This window comes from Epinephelus fuscoguttatus, linkage group LG2 (assembly GCF_011397635.1).
Source record: "Epinephelus fuscoguttatus linkage group LG2, E.fuscoguttatus.final_Chr_v1".
Taxonomy (NCBI): domain Eukaryota; kingdom Metazoa; phylum Chordata; class Actinopteri; order Perciformes; family Serranidae; genus Epinephelus; species Epinephelus fuscoguttatus.
Window position 1 is genome coordinate 40,209,965 of NC_064753.1, and position 21,634 is coordinate 40,231,598.

General features: G+C 41.6%; 1 protein-coding gene across 7 annotated transcripts in view; it reads left to right on the forward strand.

Moving 5' to 3' along the window:
- Window positions 1-21,634, forward strand: part of myo9aa (myosin IXAa) — a 163,459-nt gene that overhangs the window by 109,553 nt on the left and 32,272 nt on the right. For 3 of the 7 annotated variants that reach the window (XM_049597461.1, XM_049597481.1, XM_049597489.1), the window contains 9 exons: window positions 2,414-2,535; window positions 5,143-5,284; window positions 7,132-7,327; window positions 9,675-9,794; window positions 10,566-10,613; window positions 12,335-12,410; window positions 18,631-18,771; window positions 19,192-19,231; window positions 19,335-19,457. In XM_049597461.1, the coding sequence (XP_049453418.1) occupies window positions 2,414-2,535; window positions 5,143-5,284; window positions 7,132-7,327; window positions 9,675-9,794; window positions 10,566-10,613; window positions 12,335-12,410; window positions 18,631-18,771; window positions 19,192-19,231; window positions 19,335-19,457 (1,008 nt within the window). The remainder of the gene's footprint in view (window positions 1-2,413; window positions 2,536-5,142; window positions 5,285-7,131; window positions 7,328-9,674; window positions 9,795-10,565; window positions 10,614-12,334; window positions 12,411-18,630; window positions 18,772-19,191; window positions 19,232-19,334; window positions 19,458-21,634) is intronic. The other 4 variants (XM_049597471.1, XM_049597500.1, XM_049597509.1 and 1 more) reach the window with 2 other exon arrangements.

Consider the following 21,634-nt stretch of genomic DNA (forward strand, 5'->3'; position numbering starts at 1 on the left):
AAGTTGGGTCGTCTGGCGGGTGGTGCTTGGTTCGTCACTCATCTGTTTCCAACATGGCGTCAGGTCACAGACTTTCTCACAGTACACTAAAATATGTTTCTGAAAACATTTTGGCGAGAAATAAGCATTGTACATTTCTGCAAACCACAAATACATTACAACTGTATGTCTCTGAAGTGATGTAGTATATGAGCTGACTTTGTTATCGGTGGTGAAGGGGACGGAGGATGGCGTGACACCTTGCTGAGACTGCCAGGCTGCAGACCACTGTACAAGACAATGGTTGTTTTACAGTTAGTCATTGCTGCATTTCCAGCAGCTTTTTAGCCACTAAAGGCGGGTGTTTTTTTAGTGACCAGTCACCGTGTTTCCTTCCAGGGTGATGCCACAAAAAGCAGTTCAGTCACTTCAGTTAACACTTTCCTCAAGCCTACGCAGACAGCTTCCTCCATGCGCCTGTGTGGAAAGCCCAAGACAGAGAGAGCACACCTGTCTGCCCTTCCATGTGCCTACATGGAGAGCAGCAGCAAAGACCCCCAGGAACAGAACAGAGCAGCTTCAATGACAAACAGAAATGACTTTGATAAGTCAGACACAGAATGAAAAGGAAGAGCTGGGATGGAGGCTGTGAGAAAAATGCTTGGTAGAGAATAATGACAAATAACAAAAAACATGTTGTGTTTCACCTATCATGTCATTATATGGGTCGTGTGATGGCCTCCTACTGGTTCCTGCTACTATACAAGTGGGGCCATACCTGTGTTGTATATTTTGAAAGCCCTGACGAAGACCTGCAGTGGCAGACACATGTTGACTTCTCTGGTTTCCCATTCTCCACCAGCACCCGACTCAAGATTTTGATGTATGATTGTATATACAGAGCAACCAGTCGTCTGCAAATTTGTATTTAATTACAGTGCTTAAGTCAATGAACTTGGTTATCTTCCAGCACTGGTTGATTTTATTCAGAGTGAGCTTAAGTTCATTTTTTAATATCATTGATTTTAAAGCAAGACAATGTAACTTCTGAAAATAGAGAAAAATGCCCTTTTCCTACAGATAAAAATTGAGGTTATAGGCAATAAAACAGATTCTCTCTCAGTTCAGTTCATGCTAATGTCTTGCTGCTGCAGCCTCACTTGGTCTGGTGCGACCAGGAGCTTATAGTAGCTGGATTTTAAATAACGATAGCTTTGTATTTGATATTTATGAGTCACTTTGCAACTTTATGGCTCATGTTTTGGTACTACTGTGGCGCTAACAGTTAGCATTCACAATCATCCCGTCAATACCATTTCTGCCACTTAAAATGTTTCCATAAGGACAAATGGTTGTTTTTCCTCTGACTAAACACCGTCGCCATGTTGAGAAACAGAGAATCAAAATGAAACTGCTCTTGTTTCTGATATTGTGATAAATCCAACAGGACGAAGCAGCTTCACTTTTCAGGGAAGGGTAGCAGAGGGGACAGTTAAATCTTTAGTTGTTAACAGTTGAATGTAGTCAGTTGGATTGTTTGCACGGAGAGAGCTCAGCGCAAACTACAAATCACTGCAAAGGACAAAGAATGTGTCGCAGACTGATTCTGTCAAACTGTTGCTGTCTTAATGTCAAACATTTTTCTACAAGGACGGCCAGCAGCAGAAGTGAAACAGAAATTTACCCTATTTGAGTGCAGCATGCAAAACTTTGTCCATATCAGCACTCAGTTATTTGGTTTTATTTTACCAAATATAGAAGCAAAGGATCATCTTCCGTTTTTATTCTTCATGTCAAATTTGTTAGTAATTAACTTTCTTTTTTCAGCCTTCTGGCTTCAGGGTAACGAGGAGAGACGGGGGCAGGAAAAGAAAAGGAGACTGCAGTGATTTTTATTAAACCTCCCCAGGATTAAGGTCTTTATTGGTTAAATCTCTTTCCCAGGAACACAGGAAAATAACATGTACAGTATGGGGGAAGAACAAATGATGAATGCTCTGAATGCTTCTCTCATTATTAAACCACCAAGAGGACGGGCAGGATCTGAAGAGTGTTTTATCACACGGGGAGACAACATGAAAGCAGGCAGACAAACAACATTGTTGCTTTGATTGAAACATTTAAAACAGCTCAGCCCACATCAGACCGGTTGTTTGTTTTTGATTGCACGTTGGTAATTAATATTTTCATGGGTGTCTCGAGTCTTTGATGCTATTTGATACAGTTTACCAAGACTCTTTCTCTGCATCTATCTCTTTTTTCTAACCGCTTAAAAACATAAAAGTACAATGCAAATGTGATTTTAAAGATGAAGTTACATATAGATGTGATGAAAAAAGGCATCCAAAGAAAAAGTCTACAGTTGTAAGAAGAGTCTTACTAATGAGGTTATACCTGACACTGAGCTCTCTGTTGGCATTGTGCGTCCCTGCAGGAGGAATACAGGGCAGAGGGCATCACCTGGCACAACATCGACTACATCGACAACACAGGCTGCATCAACCTGATCAGCAAGAAGCCCACAGCGCTGTTCCACCTACTGGATGAGGAGTGCAAGTGAGTCTTTCAGCCTGTCCGTCTGGCTTCATGTTTGATGAGTTTGTTTTTTGGAAACTCATTTTATTTTCCTGTGAGGTAAACTGTCAAGAACTCCTGGCAGGTAAAAGCAAACTTGGCTGGTATCCTGATGTAACTGCAATATCCCTTGTTTGATTACAGCAGGGGACCTTTGCTGTGTGTAACACCCCTCCCTGTCTCTCCTTGACTTATGTCTGTCCATATAAGCCCTGTTTCCACCAAACACTTTCGGTATGGTACCTCTGGAACCAAAGCTAACCCTTCAGACATGGTACCTAGACCCTAGCGTTTCCACTAGGGCTGTCAAAAGCACATGAAATTGGGTTTGAATATTTTCAAATTAATTTAGTAGAGTTTGAATAATATTCAAATTTATTATTATTTTATTTTATGTTATTTTATTTTATATTTTAATTATTATTTATTTATTTATTCTAATTAATTTATTTATTTTACAAAAAAAACACAAAAAATAAGCTGCTTATTGCTGGCGCAATATGATGATGGTGACACTGATGATAGATGGATCCTGGTCGGCACGTAGTGGTGTCTCATTCTGGTAACGTTTCATCTTTTCAGAAAGGGTAGGCAGGGAGGCAGCAGGTGCAACACCGCCCCCCCCCCAATATATCAGACATCGCGGATAGCGCAGTGGGTGGTGTTGGCACAGCGGGCTCCTCCGTTGGCGCCTTTCCCTCCGTCGCTGCATCCCTCTCTGACCCGGCTTGTGCGCGAGCCATTTCCTCCCGAACGGGATTCGCCGTGATGTACAACATTATTAATAGTATTAATTAATTATTAATGACATTCAAATGATCAAATATCAGAATATATATTCCAATATATTTTGAACTACAATTTTTTTTTTGATAGCCCCAGTTTCCACTGGAAACAGTACTCTTAAATGTGGGCGAGGTTGTTGTCACTCACTGCTCCGTCCAGCACTCAATGTCTTTCCTCCTCTATCAGTCTGCGTCTCGTTCATCGTCCACAGAACAGAGTTAAGCACCAACATTTTCAGAACAAAATAGAACAGGCTGCAGTGATAGTCCCTCTCCATGGGATATTTAAAAATAGCAGGTTTGTGAGATGAGTCCTTCTCAGACAAGCTCAGGGGTTTTGTGTTGCCGTAGCCCACAGGAACGACACTCTGTGGCGCTTTTTTTTTTTTTTTTTCTCTTAGTGACGATTAGAATATATGTCATCTTCACCTGGTCTGAAACTCCAAATGAATGCAAAGATCTTCTGCTAACAGTTTAGTTTGTCAGCTAGTTCTGGAGTTCTTATGCCCCCTAGTGGCCAAAATGTGATAAAAGCTGCTTTCACTGTCTACGTCGTGAGCTAAAAGGGAAACTTTGCTGATTTTCAACCAGCTTTGTATCATAACAATATGGGTAAAATGTGTAAATGAACTGTGGTAAGCTTCCCTCCAGCTAACCTGCACCTAGATCTCCCTGCTCATCTTCCAGCTCTAGGGCTGTTGTTGCTCCAACTACAGATTGTACTTCCTCAATTTTGTATGCCCACCACCCAGGAAACAAATAGGAGATAAGGGGATCGAGAGAAAGAAAGCTGCCTCTCTTTCTCTCTTTCAAACTCAGTCTAAACACAGATCAAACTGCAAAATGAGATTCTGTTACTGTATTGCCTATTTCTTCCCTAAAATGTCTTCAGAAACATATTTTGGCTCATACCTTTTGTTACTGGCAGGCCGCCATATTGTTTCTTGTTCCAAAATGGACCAGCTGGCATTTATCACCCACCAGGGGGAGCATTTATTGGTCCGGTGCAGTGCATTCTGGTAGTTGTAGGTTTTCTACCTCATGAGACAATAAATACATTTGGATTGTGTTAAATATGGTTGTTCTTCTGCTCTATAATCTTTGAAGTGTCATCAAATTACCACATAATGGAGTAACCTAGAGTGTAACCCCTCTAAACTGCAGAGTAAATGTAATCCTTTCAGGTTCATGACTGTAATGTGACTATTTTTACCTACAGTATTTCCTCCTTTATTCCCCCTCTTCTCCATTTGGACACTGAATCAAATTCCTCCCACTTGGAAAAGCTGGCAAGTCTTTTGGCCATGTTGTTTTCATAGCTCAGTTTTCACCCCGTTCCAAAAACCCCCGGTGTCTCATTCTTCCCCTCTTCTCTTCCTGTGAGCTGTTGATTTTCTGCAGAATCTCTGGCTCTTGATATTAAAGGACTGGAGAGAAATCTGAGCCGAGATCAGTTTAGAGTGATAATCCTCAACCTGTGGCGTCAGAGGATAAAATGTCAAAACTGGTTACAGATCAGATCACATGCCACGTTTCCAGTCATCCACAATAAGTACTGTTGTAGTAACTGTTGTTGTGACGGGTGGAAAAAGTCTTTAATTATGTTTCTGTGGATGATTAAATGAGGAATGTGTCGAACACTGTCAGTGTGATTTATACTGCAGCTTTCATGACGTAGCTGAGAGCTTTGAACCGGTGCATCAGCAGTGTGATCTGTCTGCTTGAACTCCTTTCTTCATGTGTTTTCATATTAAATACAGATGTAAAAACTTATCAAATTAAACTCTTCTGTCCTTTTTTTCAGTTTCCCTCAAGCCACCAACCAGACTTTGTTGGATAAGTTCAAGCGGCAGCATGAGGGGAACAGCTACATCGAGTTCCCTGCTGTCATGGAGCCCGCCTTCATTATCCGACACTACGCCGGCAAAGTCAAGTATGGGGTCAAGGTCAGTGTAACTGTCACCACACTGAGTTACTGATTAGACAGGAAGATGTGCGATGTGTGAAGATTAATAATAAAATACTGAAAGGAAGAAAAATGCAACAAATTAAAGCTGCAAGCAGCAATGAACGAGCCCTCGCACCTCTGCACAACTCAGGGTCCTGGTAGGACGCCACGTGACGGGGCTTTTCCTTTATGTAAAAGTCAGGTACTGCACACAGCAGTGAGATGGTACATCATTCATAGAGCGAGGGTACTGGAATTACCCATTTCTCATCTGGTATTACTTCCTGTGTCCACTTTGTGGTGCTAGAGAACTAACTTAAGTCATGTGGCTGTAAATCAGTTGTAGACTACACCATGTAAATTTCAGGTAAATCAAAAGATAATTGCCTGACAAGTTTTACTTCCTGTTGCCAGTAGGTGGCGCAATCACCATGACTTGTAATGTGCATGTAGATGACTTCAGGCGTGGGGCCTTACAAAACATGTGAAATCTGGTGCAGATTGGACTATGTCTGATGAAGTTACAAGCCACTTCCTGTTTCATGGCAAAACATGGAAGTTTGAGGCCTTGCTGCGGTCACATGGTTTGACAACAACTCAAGCTTCAAACAACTTTTGATGTCAAAGGTCTTTAGATGGTACAATTCAATCAAGTCAATTAGATCGAATTTGGAGGAGGAGTTTGTCAATGTACGACCCCTGGAAATGGCCAAAAATCGGTCCATGTCATTGGTCCAACAGCCCATTGGTCCGACATCCCATTAGTCCAACGTCCCGTTGTTCCGATGTGTGATTATACTAGGCTATACTGCATTTGTGTACCATAGAGGATCAGCAAACGCAACAAAAGTAGGCTACTGGTCGAGATACAAGTGTCATAGAGAGGAGAGAGTGAAACACCATAACCTCCTGTTATTAACTCTGGGGTCGTGGTTGTGTGGGGAGCTCTCCTCAGTGCTGAACGGCTCCCGGCGGGCGTATTTCTGCCTTGATGGTGCGCCGCGACCGGCTCTGGGTCAGCTGGGAAAGGCTTGAGGCAAAGCAGGCTCACAGCTTATGTGTTTGCCACTTTCTTTGTCATTTTAACCCACACCATGATCTTTTCCTGACCCTAACCAAGTGGTTTTTGTGCCTAAACCTAACCAGACCTTAACCACAGGGGATCATGATGATTTCGGAACAACGGGTTGTCGGACCAATGGGCAGACTCCCCAAAAATGCACAAAAATTTCACATTTAATTCAAAATGACTGACCTTCCTGTTGGGTTTAGGGAATGGCTTCAAGATTTTAATTTTAATTTGCATATTTCTCAAAGGGGGTTTGGTGTTATATTTTTCACCAGGAGCAGGATGGGAAATAATTTCAAAAGGGATCTAGTTGTAGTCTTGCAAATAGTGACTCTGCAAGATCCCCATTCTTTGCAAAATCTTAGTGTGTGACGATAAACTCACAGTCTTAAGATTTGAGAGGGTGTCAGAAGTATTTTTCAATGGCCTCTAGTGTATAGTAGGCATTATGGTCGTGTACTTAAATGTAGCTGTATTGTTGTAATTATCAGGTGCCACTTGTTTGTGCTTGTTTGACACATTCTTTCCCTTTATTTCATTTATATAATCTGGGATAATTTGATATTGCTGATACTTTTGCGTTGTTATTGATTTGCTTATGCTTTATTTAATCTATTTTTACTTTTTTTTTCTCTCGGACCTTGCTTTCATGATTGTATTAATGTTTTATTCAAAGATCATTAGACCCAAGAAAGATTAGTAACTGCTAGGCAGAATAAAATAAACAAGTAAAAGCTCTGACTACTATCGTATATCTCTGTTACACACACCCGCAGGACTTCAGGGAGAAGAACACAGACCACATGCGCCCGGACATTGTAGCTTTACTGAAGAGCAGCAAGAATGCCTTCATCTGCAGCCTGATGGGCATCGACCCGTCAGCCACTTTCCGCTGGGCGGTACTCCGAGCCTACTTCAGGGCCCTGGTGGCTTTCAGAGAGGCTGGGAAGAGACACACGCAGAAGAAGACTGGTGAGCGGAAACTCCACTAATATGCACATTAAAGCTGTGAGGCAGAGGACGATGGGAAAATATTGTTGGGGCATAGAAAGTCAAAGATGTCTATATTATTTTTATTGTATTAACTGATGTTTAATTTGTGTAATTCACAGCATTTTGCTGCACAATTTTCAGTGGTTATATTAGGAAAAATATTGAAAATGATAAAAATGTGTGCTCATTGTAGTTTGTGTCAAAGCAGCAGAAAGTAAACACAATGAGGACATTTGAATTTACTGAATGGCATGTGAGCTTCACAGGTACTTTAACTCAAGCGAGAACAGTGGTAAACGAGCACACTATTAAATGGAGTGAAGAATGCTTATTTGATTATTCGCCTCCTCTTGCTGTGTTTTTTAAGCTTGCAGTTTACAGGCTGTCAGCAGACCGAGCTGCTCAGATGAAGATGTTTTACAAGCACAAACCAAGTTTCCTCACCATGTATAGTACTCTTTGCTCACATGCCATGCAGTTCTGATTTAGTCCTCTTCATTCAGTTACAGTTTTCTGTATCTTCACCATATTTTGTGTTTCAGCAGTCACTGTTGTGTAGTATGTGTGCGTAGTGCCAGTAGTGCTGCCGTGTATTTACAGTAGCTCTTTGCTCTTTGTCTCTCTCAGCTTTGGCTCTCTACGAATGCCTTCTTTTCCCTCAGATAGACTTGATATGCAGTAGATATTAATGTCAGATGTTCTTTCAGCACTGCCGTCGTTTGAATCAGACTTGCACTCTGCACCCTCCTGATCCTCCCACACATTGAGTTTTACATGTAGATTTTGTTATGCAAATATAGAAATATTGTATCCTTAGATATCCTTTAGAAATCTTTCTAACTGAACTCTAGAGATAGAGTCACCCAAGGGAACCTGTTACATGTCTTTTAAAAGATTTCTGCAAAATGTTTGTTTGTTAGTGAAGTTTTTAATATGTAAACTCTTTGATTCCTTTTTAAATTATTATTATGGGCTAAAGTTTGAAGGTCCAGTGTGTAGGATTTAAGGGGATATATTGGCAGAAATTTAGTATGACATAATGAGAATGTATTCTTTAGTATATAGTCACCTGAAAATAAAAGTTGTCATGTTTTCGTAACCTTAAAATGAGCTGGGCGTACACATGCCGCTCTGGCGTGGCTCTGGCGTTTGAGTGCGCCAGTCGCGTGTCCTCATTGAAAACAATGAGGACACGCGACTGGTGCACTCAAACGCCAGTCGCGTGTCCTCATTGAAAACAATGAATTGTATATCATATTGTATATCGACATACAATAGGGAGCAGATTCTCGTTCACAGAATCCGTCATAATGCACCACCAGGTTCGTACAGAAGCCCAGAACGGACAAACCAAACACCGGCTCTAGTCAGAACCACTGAATTTTCATGTTAGCCAAGGTAGTTAGCAGTGCCCCCACGACTAGCCAAACGACACAAGAAAAATACTAATTTAAAAGTGAAACTTATTTATTCAGCATTTTACCGGTTTAAATCACCAAATCCATTTGTTTTTGAGATTAAGAGACATCTGCAGATAATTTGGCTCTGGGTAAAAACCTCCTGAATGTGTGGATCAGAAAAGAGGTTAGCACACATTAGCAGATGCAGAGTGAGCAGCCCGTCTGTGACATGCAAACAGTGTAGGAGAAACCCTGATTTGTAACATGACTGCTTTATTCAGTGTTTTTACTTGCTTAAATCACCTGGTCTGTTTGTTTTGGTGAGGAAGAGACCTCTGTGGATAATTTGGCTGCCGGTAAAAACCTTCTTAACAATGAACACTGGAGAAAATCTAACTAGAAATGAGTTTCAGCTGGCTGCAATCTGCAGTCCTCACCTCTAGATGGCACTAAATCCCCCTAAATCTTACATACTCTATTCCTTTAAAGTTTTGACATGCTTACTCTTTGATTTCTTTTTTTTTTTTAAATTATTATAATTATAGTCTAAGTATTAAGTCACATTACCTTCAAAATCCTTGTCTAAGGGAACAAAGACTGTAGAATCAGGTCGCAGACAAACTTCTAGAAGACACTGTATATGTGCCTTTGGGGGGCGAACACCTACTCACTGAACTACAATGACAAACATCCTACTGCTGCAGTTTTGAATGTCAATCATCTTCTCTCCAGACGTCTTGCACAGGTATCTCTCCAGTAGATGACTGCATCTCTTGATCTCTTCTTCTTCGCTGTCTAATCTGTCATCTCTCTCTCTCTCTCTCTCTCTCTCTCTCTCTCTCTCTCTCTCTTGTTTCCCTCCCTTCTCTTTCCTTGTGTATTTTTTTTTTTGCTCTCTTGTTTTTCTTTTGTTTTGCTTCTCCAAGGGCATGATGACGCTGCTCCCTGTGCAGTTTTGAAAAGTGTGGATAGTTTTAGCTTTCTGCAGCACCCTGTGCATCAGAGAAGCTTAGAGATCCTGCAGAGATGCAAAGAGGAGAAGTACAGTAAGGCTGCCAATACAACAATAACTCCTCCTTACTTTCATGTTAGACCCTGATGTGGGAAACTGCAGGGAAGAGGCTGACCAACATCATCAGTTTTACTGCACTGTGCTGTAGCCAAAGTCAAGCCAAAAGAGATCAAAATCATAAAGAGCTTTCAAAGTTAAAGAGAAAAGTTTTTATTTTCTGCTATATTTGATTTACAGCTCTTATTTCCTATCATTAGACTAGATGCTTGTTGGTCTCCGCTCCCTCTGTCTCCCTCTTCCTTCTCTCTTGTGCACCTGCATGCATTTGTTCTTAGTCTCGTCTTGCATGTTGTTCTTGTCTAGCATGCTTCAGCCATCCTGTCACTTACACTGTGTTAGTGAAAGGCTAGCAGACAGATGCATGCTTGTTTTGCTCTATCGGCTAATTTTGGTCTGTGGAATCAACACCTCCAGGCATCCATCACTTTTTTTTGTTTTGTCACACAGCTACACGTTCATGTCCAGTCCTGTGTGTTTGGGCAGTGGGTGTAGTTGCTTGTCCACCACAGCACACATCTTAAAATCAACCAACTTCACCTGCCACTAATCCCACACAGGCTGGTGATGGTGATAGAAGACTGAGGGGGTTTAAGACATCACTAACCCGCTCACAGGCAGCTTTTACATGTGGTGCAGGACACACACAGCCGACCTCACACACTCCTCTCAAGGGTCACTTTTCCTCGACAAATATTTCATCACACTCAGATGTGTTTGTGTCTTTTTGTTTTGTGCCACCCTGCAGCTCCTGATGAGAGTGAAAATGTTGTACGAAGTGATGAAACTGAAAACGGTACACTGTTAAATCACCTGATAAAATACTCTGCCAGATTGCTTTTTTTATTTTAAGAAGGCTAACACACACGCTGTAGAGTTCCCTGATTGCTCATCACTGTGGCTGATCGGGTCAGAGGGAATGCTTGTGAATGCAGCAGCTGTAGGCCTGTCACTGCAAAAAAAAACCCATCACACTGTAGTAACGTAACAAAGAAGCTTTAAAGGTTCAGTAGGTAATTTTTATTAAAAAAAAATACTATTTGTCATATTTGCTGAAACTGTTATTATATCCTGTCAGTAGTACATGAGACAGAAAAGCAGGTTCTTCTGCCTCCTCATAGTGATCCTAATGGCATGTGCAAGAATGCACCGTGCCTGAACAGAAACAAGCAGTCTTCACTTTCTGTGAAGTGCTGTAAAGTTTAGTTGATTCAAAACTCACCCAAAACACACATTAAACACACATTAAACACACATTAAACATGGCTTAACAGCGACAATTTCAAACACAAGTACACAAATCAGCTTCACTATAACTCGTAGCATTCACAGACAAAGCACTTGTCTTTTGTTGGACGCATTTTCCCCACAAATACAACAAGCTAATATTTTTACCACAAGTCTATGGCATTATACATTGTATAAATTAGCCTAGCTGCTAGCAGACTTTTCCTCTACTCATATGAAGCCAGGGACAACAGCAACATTTAACAAAGGTAACGTTATAAAGTTCGGCTCCATTACAACTCACAAGGTTCACTTACAAAACAACTGTCTTATACTAAACACGTTTTCCAAACAAATACAACTTGCTAACGTTATTAGCACAAGCCTATGGCATTTTACAGTGTATTAATTAGCTTAGTGACAAGCAGAGATTTCCTCTGCTCATATGAATCAAGGATAAATCACACACATATACAAGCTACATCTCTTGCATCAGGGCGACTTTTCCAAGAGCTACGAGACCTGAAAGGATTCAAAACTGAAGCCATGTGCTTAAAAATATTCAGGTGTGATTGAGCAGTGATTGACACTGCGTCAGACACCTTTTGCTCTAATTGGTTGTTTTCATTCAGGCACAGTGGATTTTTGCAGATGCCTTTAAGAGCACTAAGAGGATCCAGTGAAACGTGATTGTTTTCACAGATCATCTGTCTCATGTACGACTGTCAGGATACAGTGACAGTTTAAGCAAATATGACATAAAGGTTATTTTAAAGAAATTACCGGCTGTAGCTTTAATGAAACTCAGCTCAGAGTTTTACTTCTTTAAATTCTCCTTAGTTTGACCTAAATGGTCACTGCCTGCTTTACTTCATTAGATAATCAATTATGGGACAAATCTATCTTGAGTATTGGTATTTTGAATTACTGATCAAAGTTTTCAGATAAACCTTCAGTCCAGATTAAACTAAATAACTCTTCAGTATCATCCTTCATAATTCGGCACTAACAAGAGCAACTCACTATTAACCTCACAGATCTTTGTTTCAATATTAAATCATCTGCAGCAGATTTTACGTCCAATAAAAAGGCACATAACACACTGCAATAACACTGGAGTGTCACATGGTGGGGTCCTGTTTGGGAAGGGTTTGAAGGAATGGTTTGTCTTTATGTCTGTTTGGTGTGTTGGTGAGTGTGTGTGTGTGTGTGTGTGTGTGTGTGTGTGTGTGTGTGTGTGTGTGTGTTTGTGTTCTTTCACATGACTCCAACCTGTCTGTTCGTAATCAGGTGTGACCCGAAAGAGTCCACGTACACCTCTGTCAGACCTTCAGGGAAGCAACACCATCAACGAGAAGTCACCACGGTAAGACACTGCTGAGGTTTGTTGTTAATGTGTGTTTCAAACTGTTTATTAAGCATCTCATCACCTGTCAGGTCAAGACAGAGTTTCAGGAAATGGGTACATCTGAAAGAACTCAGTGCATTTAGGCATGTAGACATGGTGGAGACGACCTGCTGGAGTTCAAACTGAGCATCAGAATGGGGAAGAAAGGTGATTTAAGTGACTTTGAACATAGCATGGTTGTTGGTGCCAGACGGGCTGGTCTGAGTATTTCACAAACTGCTGATCTACTGGGATTTTCACACACAACCATCTCTAGGGTTTACAGAGGATGGTCCCAGAAAGAGGAAACATCCAGTGAGCAGCAGTTCTCTGGGTGAAAATGCCTTGTTGGTGCCAGAGGTCAGAGAAGAATGGCCAGGCTGGTTCAAGATGATAGAGAGGCAACAGTAACTCAAATAACCACTGGTTACAACCAAGGTCTGCAGAAGACCATCTCTGAACCAACAACACGTCCAACCTTGAAGCAGCAGAAGACCACACCAGGTGCCACTCCTGTCAGCTAACAACAGGAAACTGAGGCTACAGTTCACACAGACTCACCAAAACTGGACAATAGAAGATTGGAAAAACGTTGCCTGGTCTGATGAGTCTGGATTTCTGCTGCCACATTCAGATGGTAGGGTCAGACTTTGGTGTGAACAACATGAAAGCATGGATCCATCCTGCCTTGTATCAAGGGTTCAGGCTGCTGCTGGTGGTGTAATGGTGTGGGGGATATTTTCTTGGCACACTTTGGGCCCCTTAGTACCAACTGAGCATGGTTTAAACACCACAGCCTACCTGAGTATTGTTGCTGACCGTGTCCATCCCTTTATGACCACAGTGTACCCATCTTCTGATGGCTACTTCCAGCAGGATAACGCACCATGTCACAAAGCTCAAATCATCTCAAACTGGTTTCTTGAACATGACAATGAGTTCACTGTACTCCAGTGGCCTCCACAGTCACCAGATCTCAGTCCAATAGAGTACCTTTGGGATGTGCTGGAACCGGAGATTCACATCATGGATGTGCAGCCGAGAAATCTGCAGCAACTGTGTGATGTCATCATGTCAATATGGACCAAAATCTCTGAGAAATTCCAGCACCTTGTTGAATCTATGACACCAAGAATGAAGGCAGTTCTGAAAAGGAGGTCCAACCTGGTACTAGCAAGGTGTTCTAGGAAATTACCTGTGGCAAAGGCCTCCAGTGCCTCAAACCATGGACGCTGTGGTTCATAATGTCAGTCTTCACCTTGAGGCCTTCAGGGTGTCTTGGAAACTTAATTTTGATTTTACATTCATATTACAAAGAGCTCTGGAAGTAGTCATCGTCAGCAAACCTCTTACTACCGTTCTTGCAGATGCTCTGTCACACTTGGCATGGCATGCCTTTAAAAAAAAAAAAAAGAGTGACTGTGCTGTGACCCTGAGTGTTGCTCTAACACCACTCCACTGAGACCCCAGTCCACCACCTCCTCTAATTAGCTGCGGACCGTGAGATTAGCAGCCCACGACAGCGACCGGTGGCACAGAGCGACTCGTACAAGACAGCTTTTGTTACAGAGGATCTCAGTCTGGGGCCGTTAAAACCCCTCCTTAATGTGATTTGCAACCTCTGCCCTCTCGCTCTGTCTCTTCCTCTCACTCACACACTCTCATCCTCGACATACTGGGAGAGCACTAAACCCCGCGCAGCTGCTGCTTGCTCCGTGATGTAAAGTCAGAGCTATGCATCGGAGTGAAGTGCCCGGAGAGTGATAAATATTAAGTCCCTGCAGGGTGCTTGTCGGCTGGACGGAGCAGGGACAGTGTGGTGCTTTATGGGACTCTCAGAGAGACTGTGGAGATAAAGAGTCACTACAAGAAGCGTATTGTACCGTCACCATTCACTGAGATCGATGATCAACTGGGGAGAAATTCACTCTCATCTTCTTTATATGGTGGGCCAGAAGCAGAGTGAAGATTTGTGCTTATTCTTTGGTACACATTGTGGCGCCAAACAGAATTTTCTGATTTGGCTGATATGTAATAATCCCTTAAACACCGGTCCTGACATCATATAGTGATGGAATATAAAGCCAGAAATAAAAATAAACCCAAAGACTTTGATTTACACGTACATAGTGGAGCTTTGTGGATCTTCTGCCATAATTTATAATGTTGTAATGTAATGCAGGCCGGTCGTACAAATCATATGCATCTGTACGACTCCTCTGGGCCTGTGGAGATTTTCCCCAGACTGTGATAAGGATAGCGCAGCAGTGTACTGGCTGTGTTAGAGAAGCATCCTCTGGATCTCTATCATGACCTCAATAGAAGTTTTAGAAGTTTGACTGAATAAGAAAATGGCCCACAAGCTCTCCCAGTAGAGCGGATACCCCACGAACAAAGGCTTTGTCCTTGGCCCTGTGCTGCATGTGGCCCCCCTGACCCTGGATCTGTCCTGTCTAATAAAAGCAAAAAAGCTGAAGAAAATAAACTCAAAAAAGAAAATAATGGCAAGATTAAGCCAACAGTTTAAGGGCTTGTTATTTATTATTTTGAAATCAGAATCAGTTTTACTGGCCAAGTAAGACACACAGAGAATTCGACTTTGGTTTCCAGAAGCTTTCAGTGTGCTTAACAAGACGACAGCCATGTGCAGTTGTGCTTTAAACTAAAGGCTAACGTCAGTATAATAATGCTCACAATGAGCCTGCTGACCGTCTGTGTTAATGTAATGCAGGTGCAGTGGTGGAATGTAACTAGGTACATTTACTCAAGTACTTTGTTACAACCTACAATCGGGGCGTTTTTTTAAATATAAATGTTCCATTCACGGGGCCGAGCAGCGCCGTCCCACCTACCTCCATCATGTGACAAAACCACTGAGGCCTTCAGTGACACAGCGGGTCAAAGGGCACCTCGGAACACGATTAATCAGCGTTATTTCTTTCAACCCGTTATTTTTTCTGTAATTAATTAATCGAAATGAACGTGTTAGTTTGACAGCCCCCCTTTTTACTCACCCACAATGCTGTTGTCCCTGGCTTCATATGAGTAGAGGAAAAGCCCGCTAGCCGCTAGGCTAATTTATACAATGTAAAATGCCATAGGCTTTTGCTAAAACATTAGCATGTTGTATTTGTGGGGAAAATGTGTCCAGATAAAGACAAGTGTTTGTCTGTGAATGCTGCGAGTTATAGTGAAGCTGATTTGTGTACTTGTGATTAAAATTGTTGTTATTAAGTCATTATTAATTTGTGTTTTGGGTGTGTTTCAAATCAACTAACCTTTATAGCACCTCACAGAAACCCCGTTGCTGACTAGTCTTTTGGAGGTGTAACTGCAGAGTGACACAAACACAATGGCCATGTGTGTAAGCTACGGTGTAGGCTCTGAAAAGAGCTGATGCACAAGTATAAATCCAGCTTCACAAAGTATTTTAACACTGTAGTGTTGCCACAGTTATTTAAATACAATAACTAAGCACTTCTTCCACCACTGTGCAGGTGTTAACATCTTAGTTTAGTAAGCTAACATTGGCTCACAAAAGCATTAGGTATAATCAAATTTTGACCCTATGGTGGCACTAGATGAAAAGTGAGACGAATCCCCAAGTCAGCAGAGTTCATCCTCTTTGGACCTTGAATGTGCGTATATAACTTGGTGAGAATCCATCCAGTACTTGCTGAGATATTCCAGTCTGGTCCAAAGTGGTGGAGCGACCAGCACTGCCATCTCTAAAGGCTGAGAACAGTGCCAAGAGTAAATGTACTCTTGGCACTTTCATATGTGGGGAAAAAAAATATTTGGTGCTTCTTACGCACAGAAGAAGCTGAACACAATGAGCACAGAGAGGGCTGTGGTTTATATTTAATGCCAACACTGAAGTGGAACAGGCATGAGCCACTTTTTTTAAAGCATATTTATGTATTTCAACAGTGGAAAAACACTTCCAGCTCAAACTGCTGTCCCTGCTCCAAACGGCTCGACCTCCTCGTCTTCTCTGTGTGTGCTCTGTATTTGTATTGACTTTCATTTTCATTAGCCATTAAATTCCTCTCCACACGCTCGTCTCCCAGCGTGTTCTCTCTCCCTCAATGATTCAGTGATTCAACCTCCTGCGAATACCACAGTATGAGTTACCAAACACATCTCATCACTGTGTGTCATAGTGTGCAGCTTGTAACTCACCATTCTTTTAGCCTATTAATTATAACACTGGAAACAACACACAGTGCTCTGGTGAATTAATGATAGATAGCTCCTGCCACAGCTGTGCTCTGACTCTGAACAATGATGTTGGTACCTCAGCTGGCCTCTCTCCTCTCGTCCTCTCCTCTGGGCTCAAATAGTTGAGAATGGTTAATGGTTTTAACCGTGACCTGACCGCTGGTGTTTTTGTTTGTCTTCTGGGCAGGTGGTGAGGTTTCACCTTGAGGCCTGAGGTTTAAACCCTCGGATGCTTCAGTAAACTGTGTCGAATCATGTGTGAGATGAATTCCCCTCTCTCTGAGGGAGGAAACATGGAAACATACTGCCCCCGCTGGTGACATTCCTTCGGGGAGAAAATATCCCTGTACAGATACAAAATACAAAACACTGTGTGATGCTGGTGAAGATTATTCATAGGTTACACTTGTCTTTGTGTGAGCAGTGTGTCGTGCCCCAGAGCACCTGGTGTTTGACAATAGGTCTGCAACCTTAAACACACTGATAAAACCAGACTGTCAGACATTTATTTAATGTTTCTAATGAAGTAAAAAAAACTATAACAAACCCCAAACAGATCTTTTATAATTACTGTCTAATTACTGTGAAAAATATCTGTTAACAATGTGGAATAGTAAAGAGACAGTCTGTGTTAAAATGTGTCTCTCAAGACAAGATTAAAACCTCAGTGGTTTATTGAAAAATTTTGGATATGATCCCACTTTACAAAAAATCAAGATGCAATATTAGAGCTGGGAACACAGTTTAGTGTATGATTGTGACTGACATGGGTTGTGATTCCTGTGTCACCCCCAATTAATTTTTCACTGTTTTAATTTGCTGTATTTATTTTATGTAAATGCAGCTCCAACCTTGACACACAAACATGAAAATGATCACAAGTAAACATGTATTGTGTTTTTCTAACATGGCCCTGAAGACTGGCCTGATTGCTTGTGACACTACTTTGTCTTGACTGTGTGTTCACTATTTGCAAACACATCCAATCAATGTGTATGATGTGTATCTTCTACAAGATTGTGGGCAAAATCTTTTCAGTACTTGCTTTGGTACGTGCATTTCTTTGCTTCTTTGTTTGTTTATTCTTCATCTCTTTCTGTTAAAACATTTAATCTTTTTAATTATTAAAATGATAAGAATAATAATAATGATAATAACAATAATAAAGAATGGATTTTGAATTTACAAACTAAATGAGGAGGAATAACTGCTGAAATTGATTCAGATTTTTTTTTTATTCTTTCAAGGCTCTCTACTAAAAATATTTATCCAAACTATAAAATAATATTTACCATAAAACTTCATTTAAAAGCCTAGTTAAACACCTAGTCTTTCTTCATATGTATAAAACCAGGTTGTCGGCTACCTCAAATTATTTGTCCATTCCTCAATTACCCTGTCAGTTATTCATATTCCTTTAGTCCATAAGGCTCCTCAGATTAAAAGAATCAAAGGGTTTTTCCATGAAGTTGTGAGGATTGTTTTAACAGGATAAAAAGGTGGTCTGTGGGTATGTCGGGTGCCGTAACCCTCATGCGCCTTAACTCACTCCCTCTATGATGCACTGTCTGTCGGAGCTAGGTCAAATAAATGATTCATAACTGATATATTATCTGAAGTCTAATTTTTATACAAGTAATATTCATACTGGTTTAAGTAAACAATTTGGTTGTATTTCCCATCTTTGCTGAGCAGGGCCCGTCCCATGTGGACGCCTGTCCCAAATATAGACCTGTTGAGTTCAGTGATTTAAGCAAATAATAGCCTGGGCTATTAATTGAAGTTTTCTGATATAATAACAATAATCTTTAGATCTATTATTATAGCTATCAAGATAAATACAAAGTTCAGTTTGCCCCAAAAGTGCCCTCTAATAGAAGTTCTTAGACTAAGGTATATGCAACATTATGTGTAAAGTTTGTATTTTCATGAATGAATCACTATCAGTCATTACTCTCTGTGCTTGTTTTGTCCAAAGGAGTTCTCCGGGCCTCGGCTGGAACGGCCGCGTGGGTCGTCTGAGACGCTTGTCATCCGGCAGCTCCAACACAGAGGAAGACGGCATCTTTGTCAACTCTGCCAGCAGCAAACTCCTCGAGAGAGCCCACGACATCCTCATGTCAGTAACAACACGCACCCACAGTCACCATGATGCTCTACGCTCCCTTATTTCAAGATTACACAGTACTGTGTAAGAAGTGTGGCCCAGAGACGTCCTTAAAACTGAAAGAGTTCATACTCAGTGTCAGCAGACATTCCTACCAGCTCTGGAGGTGCTGCTGTAGCTGACCTCTGACCTCTGAGCTCCCTGTGGAGGGGAGCAAGTGAACAGAGAATTTCCCCACAGGGATGAATAAAGTTCCACTTTACTGACATGAGTATGACCCACTCAGGAAGAATTTGTGGAATTAATTCAGTTCTTTGTTGACCTTTTACTTAAAAAAATATTCCTCTCACCTGTTGATTTATAGAAGAAAAAGAGGGATTTTATTGCTCAACTGCTGGAATAACTTTCTGATTTTGTTTTTTTTCTGAACAGGAGGAACAAAAACTACAAATCGAAGCCAGTTCTTCCAAAGGTACAGTCCAGGATGTCTTGAATTTATCTTAATAGACGACATAGATTTTAATGTAGTGTTACATTATCACCATTATCACCTGACTCTGACCTCACACCTGCAGCATTTACTGAACGTCAAGTCCCTGAAGTACCTCAGCAACCTGACGCTCCACGACCGCATCACCAAGTCACTGCTTCACCTCCACAAGAAGAAGAAACCACCCAGTATCAGCGCACAGTTCCAGGTCAGCCACACACACACACACACACACACACACACACACACACACACACACACACACACACACACACACACAGAGTCAGCAGCACACTGCAGAGCTCGATGATTTGCTATTCGGTGCTCTCAGAGTAAAAATAACACGATTAGCCTGAGCTGCACCGAGGAATCTCCCTCCAGCTGTGAATATGATAAAAACAAGGTGTGTCGTTTTTTCCAGCTGGCTGTGGGCGGAGATATCCCTCCATTCCTCCGCCTGCCCCACAGCCTCCACTGTCCACTGTCTTATCCCTTATTTGTTTCATAAAGTGTGTGAAGTCTATTACGTAGTTCACACACCCACCCAAAGGTCTTAAATGTATGACATAGTGTCTGGGAATTTAAGACACAAAAACTGAATAAATGCCTCATTTAAAAAAAGATTTGGTGAGAAAGTTTCTGACACAAGGCTCCTCACTAACAAGCAGGAGATGAGACCATGGACTGTGTAAAACAGGGTTCCCACGGGTCCTTGAAATCCTTAAAGTTTGTGAATTTAAAAAGTAAAATTAAGGCCTTGAAAGTTTTCTAAAATAAAGAAGATACGGGTCTTTGAAAGTTCTTGAATTTATATATTTTGTACAAGAACTCCTCTTCAAATGTGGATCTGTTTCAGTCGTGTTTTCAGTTTCCAACCTTCTGATGTAATGTTTTAAAACTCAAGCCTCTCTGTTTAGTTGTTGTCTGTGAGCTTCTGTAAAGCCTGTCAGCGCTCACCATAGACTGTGTATAAAGATAGACGACGCGTCTCCACTTCCTCCCTCTGTACAAAAATGAAGCCAAAATATCCCGGCAACTGCAGCTGCCATCTTGTGCTGGTGACGTCATTTGGAGCCAGGGTCTGTGCACTAGCGATCTCTGCGGTCTCAAGCCTTCACCCAAACACCTGTCCGACCAATTGCAAGCAGTGCCACTAATGGCGAGCACACTGATTGGCAGATACAGCCGTCAGTCATGACATCACACGCCCTTTATATTGCATCAAATAACTTATCAGGAAAATGAACACTTAGAACATACAGCAGTGTGATAAAAGCTAACTAAAATGACTGGGAAAAATGTATTTAATGTGTACTTTGTTTTTTTACTTTGGCCCATATCCCATGACCTGTACTGCAGCCAGCCACCAGGGGGCAATCTGTATGTTTCGGCTTCACTTTTGGGGAGCTATTAAGTCGTCGATCTTTATATATGTCTATGGTTCTCGCTGTAAAAATTCTTATTGCTGTAACAGTAATTAACCTTGATCTGATCTCAAACTATGCTGCGCTAGGTCCTTGAATTTTTGGAAAGCTGGCCTGGAAAGTCCTTGAAAAGTTCTTGAATTTGATGTTTAAGGAGGTGTGGGAGCTCTGATAAAAATAATAGGTGAAGCCACAGTGACGTCACCCGTTGGTTTATGGACTTGAGTTTGTCACTCAAAATGGCCACGCTCTCTTTAAACGCTGATAAAAAATTTAAATGAATGAGTTATATAAAAAATGTATCCCCCAGACAGTTGTCATGAACAAAAAGAATAGCTAAAGAGACCAAAACTGGTTTTGTATCAGGCTGTAAACATGTTTATTTCTGCTGTAAAAATGGGCATTTTAACATCGAAGTCTGTGGGGATTGACTTGCTTCTGGAGCCAGCCTCAAGTGGTCGTTCAAGGAACTGCAGTTTTTGGCATGTCCACATTGGCTTCATTTTTCAGCCTCGGAGGTCGCCTCTTGGATGAGACCCAAGAATGAGCTTATTCCTATCATTTAAACTGCTGAAAGCAAAGAGGAAAACTTTTAATTGCTGGTGCTCTGCTCTTTCAAAGTATTTTCTTTTAAAAAACTTCCCCAAACCTGAGATAAATGAGACGGACAGCTGCTGTTAACATTCTGAATAATCAGGTCAGAAATGTGTCTTGTTTGCAGCCGGTAACACACACCAGCTCAGAGAAACTTTCACCAGCCCCAAAAACTTTTTATTTTGGTCCTGATGTCTTTGAACGTGAACTCAGTGTTCTGGCTGCTGGAGGTAGAGATGAGTGCCGAGGCCCCTCTGGCAGGCAACCCTGGCCCCAGTGTGTGGATGACTTCACTTCCCACATCCTGTGCTGCGCTGATTGCTTTAATCTCCCATGGAGGAGGAGGAGGAGGAGACTGAATACCTCC